The sequence below is a fragment of the Melanostigma gelatinosum genome, assembly GCF_949748355.1.
Source record: "Melanostigma gelatinosum genome assembly, chromosome: 14".
NCBI lineage: Eukaryota > Metazoa > Chordata > Actinopteri > Perciformes > Zoarcidae > Melanostigma > Melanostigma gelatinosum.
This window is the reverse complement of record NC_136647.1, coordinates 16,310,907-16,324,563: the sequence shown is the minus strand read 5'-3', so window position 1 is coordinate 16,324,563 and position 13,657 is coordinate 16,310,907. Positions and strand designations below refer to the sequence as shown.

At 44.8% G+C, this 13,657-nt stretch overlaps 1 protein-coding gene across 9 annotated transcripts in view; it reads right to left on the bottom strand.

The window, feature by feature from the left end:
* LOC306787691 (RNA-binding protein Musashi homolog 2) overlaps nucleotides 1–13,657 on the bottom strand; it is a 218,196-nt gene that overhangs the window by 53,725 nt on the left and 150,814 nt on the right. For all 9 annotated transcript variants that reach the window (XM_079282911.1, XM_079282912.1, XM_079282910.1 and 6 more), the window contains exon 8: nucleotides 5,428–5,510. In XM_079282911.1, the coding sequence (XP_079139037.1) occupies nucleotides 5,428–5,510 (83 nt within the window). The remainder of the gene's footprint in view (nucleotides 1–5,427; nucleotides 5,511–13,657) is intronic.

The window sequence follows — 13,657 nt, the reverse complement described above, 5'->3', positions numbered from 1 at the left end:
CATACCGTTTTTATATTTTTGGGGTTTGGTTAATAATTCTGACAAACGACTTGAGATTCTTGTGTTCTTGGATCAGTTTGTTGATGAGCCGATTGGAATTGTATCACTCTGCGCCATTACAATATGCTTTTAAAAGGTATTACACTCCGGAGCTGATTGTGAGCAGATCTTAATGACTTAGGACTCTGGATTACTTCTACAGTCTCTGAGACTTGGGACCTACTTTTGAAGCTAAAATACTTTGTGAATTATTCTCAGATCAAAAAGTTGGGACTTCTAAAGATCTCCGAACAACTGGCGGCTATTAGCCTCAGCATGTTTTGTGAATATCGCTCCAGAAACTTTGTTCTCCATTAAAGGTCCACAAACACATATTTCAAGCCTCCAAGGGGACAATATCACATCAAAAAAAAGAGATCGATTTTGGGTGGAGAGTCACTTTAATGCCTCAGTGAAGCAGTCAAAACAAAAGCTGTAATGTCAAGTATTTTATAAAGAGGGCATTTGCTGCAGACCTTCCATTTTGAAACGCTTGCATTCATGGTTCATAAAAGAATGGGGATGTATAATAACGGTGAGATGTTTTGGATAAAGCAAAATGATGCCTTCAGTGGCCAGCTATATAGTCATTTTGCCTGATGATATCTCCGCATTGGTTATGTAAACACTAAGGAATACGAGGTCATTTTAAGGACCAGGTGCTCCCTGTGGTGCCAAAACTGTTCCACTGACATGTTTCTATATAACAAGATGAGATTGTCCCCAAACACACTGAGAGACACAAAGTGATGCCATGACCATCAGGCTTCCATCACCTCCTCATCAGCCGATCTGAACATCGTGTATCTTTTATGGGATGTCGTGGAGTGCAGAGTGAGTAGTGGATTTTCCAGCTCCTTCATCCCTCAAAGCTTTCCTTCTTCAATGAAGGGTAAGCATCCAATTACTTACAGTCCAGAACCTGTTCGGCAGCAGCACTCCAGGGACTGAAACACCTCCGAAGGGTGGTCCTTCTTCCTTATTAGGCGCTTGATGTTCAAACACTTCAAGATTTAACTTGAAAAAAAAGACATTTTCAAAGACACTTTCAATGCCCAGAGACTTCAGTTTCTCTCCTTTGAAATAGTGATAGCTAGTTTATGCTATTGCTACAACCAAGTGTGTCCAGGGGTGATTTACACAGCGTAAGACCGAAGCGGACGCCACACAGACACACGCTTCACGACCTCCAGCAGTAAACTTTAACAGCCGGCCCCTCACAAACGCAGAAGTTCGCTCTAAAAACAAGCAATTAGGTTTGGTTAGCTGATCACATATCATCAACTTTTATCACAGCCACAAAATGATTCAATTGAGTTAGAATGTAAGTGCAACGCTTCTAGAAAAATGTACAATTTAAATCTGAAAAACGCTGCAAGTCAGTGTCTCTCATAAACATCAAATTGGGTCTTTTACGGCATTATGTTGTGACCTATGAAAGGAATTTCATTTCCTACGGATTTCTACGTTAAGCCTGCAGGTATCGGTATCACCTTAATACGAGTTGAGTCCTAAAAATACTCAATGATGTATTTTACACACAAAGTATGTACTCTGTATTAGGGAGTAAAGTTAAGAGAAAGAAAGAAAACAATGCTTTCATCCTGCTCCCCCGACGGGAGAAAAGATGCAGTATATGCTGCCGTCGTAAGAAAAATGCTGCGTCTGTAATAATGTACGGGTTACGTGATGCTATCTTTCCCTCACCTGTATCCATATATTAAAGGCTGATGTATGAGCCCCTACCCGTGCTAGTATTTCCCTCAGCGACTGGCAGAGTCGGAGCTTATTCTGCTCCTCAGCGCAGTAATTGGTCGGTCACGTCAGGAAGACAGTGAGAAATTGACGACTAACAGAGAATTCCTCCCTCCTGTTGTGATCATTCGCCACCGTTGGAATATTAAAAATGACACATTAAAGAACATTACCTTGAAGCACTTGACTAAAACCAATGTGAGTCCATTTTAATGGCACGCTGCTCGCTCATCAGAGCCAATACTTGATAGGTATTATTATGAATTAGCTGCGCATGCATAGCGGCGGGGCGGGGAGTGATAGAGGGACTCCTGTCTCTGGAAATGGAATTCACAACCTTCCATTCGCTGTATTAAGGCGCTGGCCTACTCCAGTATGATAAAGACATTCATATGTGTGGCAACCAGAGGGTGTGATAAACTGTTATCCATCTTATGCTTATTGATTTTTTTACTCCAGATATATTTACTGGTTTTAATACGAGTAGGTACTGCTGTGGTTAAAGGACGGTACATTCATGTGAAGGGCAGCACAATCCATACTTTTATCACATCCAGCGTTTGCTAAAGCATGGCGGTCTTAAAGCCCCTTGGGGCAAACTTTTGTGATTTGTGACATTGGGGGGGGACATACATAAAAATGTACTTGACGGGTGTGCAGAGGGGAGAGCAATGCAGGAGTCTGTGCAGCTGGCCGGGGCCGGTTGAGAGCTTCTTGCTAAGCAGCACCCCGTTTTTAATTATACATGAGGCTGAACCCACAGTGACAGAGAGGAAGTGCTCCTGAGAGTGAGGCCTCTGTGGCACACATGGAACACAGGGTGATTGACCAAGTCACTAAAAACGGTCCAGTGCCGGAGCCCTTGAGAGACGGGGCAAAGGAGAAGGTGGGGGTGCCCTGTACATCCCACCGCCCTCCCAAGTAGGGTGGAAATTCTGTCCGCATCAATTATTCAAGAGCCATCTCAGATAACAGTCACGGGGAGGATGGATGAGGCCTATTTCTGTATGGTACTTCATAAGGATGAAGACAGGAGACATTTTTTATTTTGTGTGCCGGTGCTCCAGACACCGGATAACCAGTACTCTCCTCTCTGCAACGGAGGGAAAAACCTGACGTGTCTTTGAAAAATGCTTTTAACACACTCCCCGCTCTTTCCCTCTTTGCTGACATTCCAAGATGTCAGCGATTGCAGGGACACACATATTTCCTGCCTCCTATAGGGAAGCTAAAGTACAGTAGGTGTTGCCAAGTGGGTATTCTCACAAAAGGACAAAAGCCATGTAAAGCTGTCCCTCGCTCTGTCCTCACACTGTGCCGCTCTCAATACTTAAGGGACTCCTGGATGAGTCACAAGTGTCATTTCCTTTTCCTGAGTAACTGCACGCGTGCTACAGTCTGAATACTCCCCTTGTTTTCTGTGTTCTGGCACACCGTGAAGTACGTGTCACAAAGCACAACAGCGTATCACGTCGCAGCTGCAAGTGCAAGAGATTTGAAGCTTTCCAGCCAAAAAAAGGGGGTCACTTCAGTCGCAAGGGTTGACTAAATATTGATAACAATATTAGTAACCGTCATGACTGTGACACATCGGCGAGTCAGACGCATATACCCGGACTGTGAGATGATGCATCAGAGACAGCTTTCATATTGCTGGCATGTACAAGAGCAGAGGATGAAAGAAAAACATAAATAACCTGCACTTTTTCTACCAATGTCTGTCTACAAAATGTCCCTTTTACAATGATAATTGCAGCTGCACGAAGGCAACTGGTGGGATTTGGTAAGTTTGCAGGTTTGGAAGCATGCATTCCCGGGAAAAGCATACAGGCTTGACATTTTCCCACATGCAGTTCATCAACACGAGACTATACATGCTCCAATAATGCCATCTCCAGTGTGAGTGGTGGGTTTGTGGTGGAATGTAAATGCCAAAGATCCCCTGAGCTGTTAAAGTTTGTGCCGCAGTGACATTATTTGTGACATACGAAGGTTCCACCCTGAGCAGAATCGAGACATCGTGGATTTGTTGATTACTGATCTTTTCTTTAGAATATTATTTTTATTCCTGATAAACACCTTGTGTAATGAATGCTCTGCTGTGAAAATAGCCAATGTTTAAAGAATTTAAAAAAAATAAGCATTTTGTGAATAAATAATGATTATTACATTATTGAACATAAACTCGGGCAAACTATTTGTTAAGCAGATTTGCATTCCTAATTAAGCCCAGTGTTTACAATCCAATCTAATTAGATCTATCTAATTAGAAGCTCTTATAAATAGGCTGTGGGTTGGACTTAAATGAGGCTCATTTTTCTGCACAGTTAAAGTCGTAGAGCGACAGCTTTGATGTAAAAACGTACTCCGGTGGTTAGATCTCAGATTTGTTGGTAGCGAACGTCTTTATTACAGTTATTCTTGTTCCGTTAACTGTCCAGAAATAGGTCTTAAATCGTTTTTGAAATCAAAAGTTGGCAGCATTGGCAGCATCTGTTTTGCTTTGTGTGCATACATCGAGGCTGTGGCGGGTGCATTCATGCTTGGCGTGGATGCCTGATGTCTGTGTGTTCACAGAGTGCCATGCCTACATGTCAAAGGATCTCAGACGTCTGATTGTGACAGAATGTCCTCCGCACGCCTACGGTTATTTCTGTCACACTCTCGGCTCGTTGCGGTTGCCGTCCCGAGCACCGACTGTGATTCAGTGCAGGGACACGGAGGGATGTATACCGGGGTCATATGTCACCTGGGCCGGTCCCTGGTGAACATGGTTCTACTACGCTGGTTCTGTCAGTCCGACAGCCAGTCAGTCAGTTTTTAGGAAAAAGTCTGGGAGGGGGAGAGAGAGAGAGAGAGAGAGAGAGAGAGAGAGAGAGAGAGAGAGAGAGAGAGAGAGAGAGAGAGAGAGAGAGAGAGAGTGGAGGCCCCGACTGAAACGGCAGTAAGAGAAGTATTCCCTCCAGTCAATCACGAGCCACAGAACCGCTCAAATGATGCAGGTTCTCTCGAGAGGCCTGCGGGGTGGAGCTGGGTGAAGGGGGAACTAATGTCACACTCGCTACGCTGAATTCGGTTCCTGTCCATTATCATAAGAGACACGATGTCTTAGAAGGCTGCCGCTGAACTCTGTAGAGTGCTCAGAGACGCCATTATTACTGGTGTAAATAAAACAAGCGGCACTGGGCCTCCGTGGGAGGTGTTAATCCCGGACTAATGAACGCTGCCTCTGCCAGTAGCTTCCCTGTTGCATCCCTGGACATCTCCACCTGTGTGTGTGTGTGTGTGTGTGTGTGTGTGTGTGTGTGTGTGTGTGTGTGTGTGTGTGGTAGGGGATTCAGAAAGAGAGGGACAGGCTCCACTCTCCCGTCCCTCAGCCTGACAGGCAGAACTCAGCCACACAATTTCACGGTTTGTGGGCAGTACACACCATTGCTTTCCCATCCCTGAGACCCACAGAGTGTGTGTGTGTGTGTGTGTGTGTGTTAGCCTTTGCATATAAACAAGAACAGACACACACACACACACACACCTCCTCCGCTATTAATACCAGGGAAAAGAAGAAATCAAATGTTAATCCTTCAACACCCACCTGGAATTGAAAAAAAAAGAAAAGAAAATGAGTGGACTTACCATTTTGTTATTGATTTCATGAAAATGAATTTCACAGACTTTCTCTACGACGTCCTCACTCTCAAAAGTTATGAAGCCAAATCCTACGCGGAGAGAGAAACAGAGAAGGGGGGGGGGGGGGCAAAGAGGGAGAGAATGGGGTTAGTGGAGAGCCTTAACAGAACTTCTGCAACTAAAAAGAAAAATGCACCGCAAGAAGAAATAGTATCACGAGCCAGATCCAGAAACTATGCGGGGACATCTGTGGAGATTGGCTTGGGCATGGAGGAGAACCACCGAACACGACAGACATTGTCCTCTTTAAATCAGGAATATGATGAAATCTGCCACATTATTAAGGGCACTCGAGGACCTCTTGTACAAAGAGAAGATGGAAAAACAGCACAAAGCTCATTTAATGAGATTCAGGGAGCTAGGGCCCAGCATCAGAATTTCATTAAATGCATTTTGTGTCCTTTTTATTGAAATCTCACCGCATAACAAGCCCTCGTTTTCATGTTAATGCGCGCTTTAGAAAGAAGGCGTCGTTGACAGTGGGGTTTTCATGCCATATTTATAGGATAAAAGCTTAACCCCTCTTTTAGCACAAAGACAGAGAGGCAACGATGGTTTCAGACTTTTGAACACAAGTGGATTGCAATGCTCTCCTCTGTGTTGTGATGGTGACGCACAAAGCAATCTAGCGTCTGTATAGCCGGGGTTGAAAAGGGAAACTGATATTCTATTACTTTTTGCAAAAGAAGGAAACGGCACAAAAAAAAAGAGAAACAGTTGGTGAATAAAGCCGCAAGTGGCACTGAAAGGAGATGAGTTTCTTTTGAAAATGGCAAACACCCCACGAGGAAATAAAATCACCCCGGATCGGCCTTAAACCGCCGTCTCTGCGGCATCCGATCCGACTGACACACACTCCACAGACCGCACCGTCAATTCATCACACAATACAAAAACAGTCACCAGCTGAATGTGAGACGGTGCCGCTGATACACTACAGACAACATTTCAGAAATCACCTGTTGACCGAGCCGGCGGCGGCGGCGAATATTTGCCTGTTGTTACGAGTCGAGACAAATCAGTGCGTTCATTCTATTCACGGGACACATTTCAAGGTGAAAGACTCCGGGGAGAGCCTGCACACGTTCACACACCATCCACTCTGTGTGCTCGTAGGGCACGCACACACATTCTGATCGTACCGTCTACAACCAACATCGTCCATCGATCTGCCAATTATTTCCTCATTTAATCCTTCAATTGTTCGTATAACGTCATTTTGATCATGTTTAAAATGTCAAGATGTAGTGAAACATTGCCGTCACTTGTTCCCCAGAGTCAAAGGGGAGGTCGTCTTCAAATGCCTCAATTGTCCAACCGACAACCCGAAACCCAACGGTGCTCACTGGTGTGAAACAGAGAAACAGAGAAACTATGAGGCAAGCTGAAAACCAAAGAAATCCAATTAAACGATCACTCATCTTTCAAAACGGTTTCTTTTGAATTTCCTGTTGATTAACTAAATGATTCATCTCCTCATCATTGCAGCTCCAGCTGACACTCAGGTAGTTGTCCTGTAATCTCTCTGGCTGTATTATACCATTGCTGGCTATGTTGGAGTGCTTTGTGGCAGTATTGGATTCCTAGGATTTCTGAATCGATGTGAGTAAATACCTTATTCCTCAAGTATTTCATTGGCTGGATAAGCCGATCCCCATTGGGATAGTTTATACCAAACTGATCATATCGTACCGACATCACAATATTAAATCACACGTATCACATTAACGTTACCTTATATTTCACCCATATTACCCACCCCTACTGTATGCATGCTGTTGGGTAAATATCTTGATGTTCACACCCAAGCAGAAAGCGTCTGTACTACGATACGGTACATTAGTGTAGCTCATCCCATAAACTCGTCAGATCATCCAGAAAAACACGGCTGTCTTTGTGATGAGCTGCTGCCTACTAGCCGGCCCATCGCAAACCACCGGCATCCAGAGTTTTGTCATAAAGTCTTTATCTCTCGCTGGCATTTGTCATTTTCTGCTTCTCCTCCAGCTCCTCCTCCACGAGGAACAAAAGATCCTCCCGAAGCCCGGCTCCCGCTACTGACACGAGCTAGAACATATCAAAGCAGCCCTGTCAAAAGAAGGGCTGGAACACCTAATGTGTGAGCTGATTAAACATGGACAACATCGAATCTAATGAGATCTTATGAGACAGAATATCAATTTCCACTGAGACGTCTCAACACTGAGCTGCAGCTGGAGGGGTGGGGGGGGGCTGCACCCTCTTCTCGCGCTCACCCCACCTTCATGCCAGCACGAGGAGCACTTTTGACAACCAACAAATCAACCGCCAGGAGTAATTTGTCACGGAGGAGTGTAGGTAGAGGGAGTGGAGTCTACTACAGGGGGTGGGGGTGGGATGAGGAGGGGTGGAAGAGAAAAAGGTGAGGTGAAATGAGAGGGTTGGAGAGGGGGGGGGGGGGTTGAAAGACAGAAAAAGTGACAAGCAGAGGGGTTAACACACATGGCCCCTGTCAACACACTCCTTCCTGCCGCCACAGGCAGCTCCTCCATCAACTGACAGAACATTTTCCCCTGCACCATTATATCCACCGGGGTCAGGGCCGATCCACACCACCAGCAGGGCCCCTCCACCCATGACTGGATCTGTTTAAATGAACAAAAAGACATTTTCTGCTGTAGTGGGGGACTACTTTTGAAACGTGTAGACGAAACTGTAGACGAACGCAAAAAAGAAACAAAACATCCCTATTCTTTCTCTCTCTCTCTCATTGGCTCAGCACACGCCTTCTTGGTCGGTGGCCCCCCCCACCCGCCGTGGACCGTCTGAACTTCTGTCCCCCCCCCCCTCTCCGCCCATTACGGCGCAGTCCTTTGCACTACTATCCTATTTTACAGACCGTACAGACAATTACAGGCCACGGGAACAGCGGAAACAGAAACGTTCCTCACTCCCCGTCCTCCTCCTGCGGGGGGTGTCGGCAGAGAGCGAGATCGTCCTCGCGCGTCTCGGCCCCCTCTCTTCAAACACATGGCAGGAGGCTGACCTCGGCGAGACTATTAAAGACCGTCAGTGGCGACAGACACGAGGAGAGAGGTGTCAATGAACAACCTTCCCACACGCACACGCAGCTTGAATAATACTGTAAATGGAAACACATGGATTTTTTTGGGGGGTGGGGGGGGATAATAAGTGTTGCGTGGCTGCTGGCTGAGGCCTCTTGGCCGCACTTGCTCACACTTATTAGCCAGAACCGGCCCTCATTTCATCGCTACGCACAATCGGCAGGGAGCCTACTTTCACGGCCCTTTACCACCTTCATCATACCCGCTCTTTATTTCACACTCATTCCAGGTTTCTCCGCTTCTGTTGCTCAAATGTATTTACCCCCCCCCCCTCGCTCCCACCCCGCACCCCGCCCAACCTGGGAAAAAGCTGATTCTGCCAGAAGCAGATAATGGAGGAGCTTGCAAATTGATGCAGCAAAGTTGACTTTGACTTGAAAAGTGGTGTTGCAGCTTTAAATTAAGTTTGAAACTTAACAGGATTCTCTAATGTGTTCACCCCCCCGATGTAAAGTGGGTTTAAATGCTCCTCTTACGTTTTTACTTTCGATGCCTGATGTGACTTCCATCTGCACAGCACAGATATTTTCAAAAATATGACAGTAAATAACAAAAAAATAAATAAAAAACCATCCTCATTTAGCCTTTTAGAGAAATATGAGCTCATAGACGTGGTCGTGGGAGGAGTTTTATTATAGGTAGTGGTGTCAGTTATTGTTGGAGAGATCTGGTAAGCCTGTGTGAGCATGCACACGAGGCAGAGTTAAGAGGCAACACATTTACAACTGCTGCAGGAAGCAGGCATCCCCCGACTCCCGAATGACTGCAGCTAAATATACCGCAATAAGTACATGAGAGTGGATGTAAAGCACACATGTAGTGTCAGTGCAGACCTGGAGCTGATTACCTGCACCTCTCCTCGCTTGATGTTAAGCATGGACTGAATATAAAAAGTGTAGAGGCTTTCCCCGCTGACACTGATTGGACCTCACTGTCCTGGTACATGTGACATATTACACATGTATACCTGCAAGCGCACACACACGCATATTCTACAGCCCCATCAATTCAGTAAATGAACACAAGCTATGACACGAACTGCCTCATATATTCAAGCATACACAACAATGGCTACTGTAATGCATTATTTGAGTTGATGCAGCCTCTTTAATAGCCAAAAGCCATCACCAGGTATATCTAACGCTCTGACAATAGGCCTTTATGAAGCTCCCGATTAAAACTGCATCCAATGAGAGCAGCCTGCCGCTGAATACTGGCCCCGTCAACACAGTAAGGAAGCGGGGCAACCTGGAGGAAGTGTCAGACGTGTCCTCTGGGACGCAGCAGGAAAGGAATGAACCCCCCCAGCGCATGCACCCGATGGGTATTGCACATGCATAAACACACACACACACGTGTACTGTACATGTACGCTTGGCTGCTAGGTCATCGGCGCAACCCACCTGCAGCAACAACCGCTCCTCCTATACTCCCTCCCCCCCTTCTGAACTGGTTATCCTGCCTTAATTATGCATGGTCCAACCTTCATCCGTCCAATCAGGGGTGAGTCCACAGAGAGCTCCTGCACCGCCTGACTGCCTGTGTGCCCCAGCCTCCGAAGCCCCATCTCCTTGTAATGCAGAGAAGCAGACAGAGGCAGTCCGGACACCCACGGCACAGTTAGAGGCCTTTGATCAGGATTTCCGTCTGCTATTACTGGAGCCCCGGAGCCCCGGGCGTTAATCCCCTGTTTAATACAGTTAACGGCATGAACTCTCCAACAGCACAGGGCGCTCGGAGGAGAGGAAAGAGAATAAGAGCAAGAGCAAATTTGTAAAAAAAATAAAAAATAAATAAATAAATGCTCGCCTCCTGAAATGAACTGTGCTTGAAAACACAGGTGATTATCTAGCGCGTTAGAAACGTCTTTGTCAAACAAACTTCACTGAAGTATCAGTGTTGATATACTAATGCGGATACGTATTCAGAAAGTTGAGTGAGAAAGTCTTTGAAATTTCATTCAAATTCAGTTTGTGAAAAATGTTGTAACGACGGGGTCTAGGTAGGTAATTTCATATCTCGTAATTCAATAAATAAATAGGAAATAGGAAATAACCACAATGTCTTGCATAGTCCTGTGTGAATTAGATACTTGACAAATGAAAAGAGTATTTTCTCACTGAATTAGGAATCTAAGTGCAAAATTTTCGGAGAAATCTGAGTATGTGCTCGTCATTGCAAGACGATGAATAATCATATTGAATTATGGCCCAGCCCTTCTGATAATCAACACGCTGAAGGAGGAGGATGTAATAAATGTTATCAGAAAGTACAAGTAAATAAGACAGATTGAAGACAAGGAAAGAAGGAGTCTTAACAGAGCTGTCAGCTGAGGTCTGTAGTCCTGAGAGAGGGAGTGTTGTCCTCCTTATTGGACTTATAATAAAATAGGTGTTTACGTTTGACATTGAAGAGACAAAAAAAAAAAGCATGTTTTGTTTTTTATTGGTTAACATGTAGACAAACACACAGAGGGAGGGGACAGAAAGACGGAGAGGAACAAATAAATGTGACTGCTTTGACGTGAGTGCGAGTGCGTGGGGGGGGAGTGAAGATGGACGATGTGAAATGAATCACTGAAGTGTACAGTACAGTGAGCCATGAGCCAAGACAACGTTCGGAAAGATAAGACCTGTCGTGTTGTTGCTTTAGCTGCACGATCACAATCAATATATTCTGGGTTCGTTTTTTTTCCCTTGATGCATTTGTCCTCCTTGTAACGTATTGTTTCGGGGGAGCAGGCGAGCCGTGGACAGATAGCTTTTATGCAGTAAGGGGGGGGGGGGGGGAGACGAACTAACTATCTCGTCAATGACCGCTTGTTTGTTTCTTCATCACATCAGAGCTGAAATCAAAAGACACACAGACACTGAACATCCTACGGCTAAATTAGAAGCATTAAAACACTCCACTACCAGGTTTTCAAGCAACACACTTCACTTAAAAGACGTGTTTGTTAAAAGAGACCGGAAAACTACAAAAAGCCTTTGCGTGTGAATCCAGGTAAGTAATAATACAAAGCATGGCTTCAGGCCACATTGAATAATGTTAATGAACGCTGCCTTGAGCATTTGATTTACTCCGTGATAAGTGCCTGAGTCATCTGCTGAAGCCCCGTTAGCCTTAATATTAATCAAATGAGCCATCAGCGCTCGCTAGCTGTGTCTCAACACTGTAATAATGCGGCGTTACAGCCAGAGTGCTCGACAGACAAAAAGAGCACTTTCTAATGTACTTTATTTGAGACAATAAAAGACTTTGTGTGGGTGGACGAATGCAACGGCCCCCTCGGGACTTCACCAACGCTACTCTGTCTGTGGACTTGGTCTGCCCACTGCGCGGTATGTCAACCCTCAATTTGACCACAACATTAAAAAGGTGATGATTATGTGTAGGCGGCAAACAGCAGGTGGTAGAAGAGGTGGCTAAGAATCTGGCCACAATTACTAAAACATTGTGTTTGTTCAGCAGCAGCTCGGGGGCTTTTTAAAAGCTGGAACGTGTTCGCTTGGACAACAATTGAGAGGACATCTCATTACTGGCGATCAGAAACGTCACGGAGGAGCTTTTAATTACGGAATGAAATGAAGTGTCAGGCCAGAGAACAATGAGACAGATATCAGCGTGTTGTTTCCTTCACTCTTGGCCTTCATCATTTTATGCACCATAACCCCCAGTGGGTTTGCACTCATCAGTTCAGAACTTCTAGAACAGTCTTTTCAGACATTCTGGTCAATCAATTAAATATCTGAATTCATCGTGATTTCTGCAAACCTCAGATAGAACGTAGGACGTCCAACACTGAAAAACAGGCAATGGAACAGAAGGAATAGTTGATGGAATTATTAGCAGCGACCCGATGTGAACAGTCGACTATGTGGTGGTGTGTGGAAAATCTGTCATTAAACAAAGGACCATTCCATTCTGGCTAAATAGGGTTCTAAATGTTTGATTTTACGTAGAATTGCTTGGTTTCCCCCAATAATTCATGATATATAGCCAATGTCATGTACTTTCAATCAACCTCCTTAATGACCATGTAGACGCACTATCCAAATTTGCGGGACCTTCAGAGCAGCGTCTTGGTGATAGCCTCAGATAGGCTGAATAACAACAGTAGGCCCATATTTAAAAACCAAAGAACACATTCCTAAATCAGAGCACTCGCATAAGAGCGTAGGGGTCTCTCTCTATCTCCCCCGCTCTGTTTCAGTACAACGGACAGCGCCTCACCTACTCACAATAAACCATGTCAATCCAGGAGCAAACAAACCTGATTCAACGATCAGTTGACAATAGGCAAGACGTGACAAATGAGATTCGACTACGTAAATTCTTCAAGCCTTTAATCACCGGGGAGTTGTATTTTTATGTGCAATTCAAAAAAAGGGAAAAAATTTCAAACTGTTTTTTGCCATGAGTACCTTTACATAGAACGCGAATAATACTCAAAAAGCAAAGTCTTCTTTTTGGGAGCAATTTTCTGAGCTTCTGCACTGCGAGCAAAGGTATCAACCCCAATTACGTTGCGAAAGGAACATATTTAATACGTATACTACAACAACACAGACCCTCCCTGGTCCAAAGACAAGATGGCAAAATGTTTTACTCCTTTCAACCTCGACATGGGCAGCGCGTAGCGGATCCACTCCTTCCATCCTTACCTTTCACAATAAAAGCCCGAGTCATATAAAGTACACTGCGTAACAGTTTACCAGAGGGAAGTCAAATTCACTCGCTTTTTGCAAAAAGGAAAATCACTAAAATCGGTTACAGTAGCTTTGGCTGGACAACGGTTACTTCGGACCGACTGCTCTGCAAGAATCCTCTCAACCTTTTTAATTGAAAAAATAAAATAAAATGATGCAACTTTCACTAATTTATAATCATTGCTAGCATGAATAGTTCTGATTTGAAATATTCTCAGGTGAGCGTTTTCCGGTCGTTTACTTGACCAGCCCCCAGAGAGTAAAGTCCAAGTGAAACCAGGATTTGAGACTTGCAAAAGTGTATGCATGGCTGTAGTGCATGCATTTGTATTAAATGTACAACATGAATGAATGAATGAATGA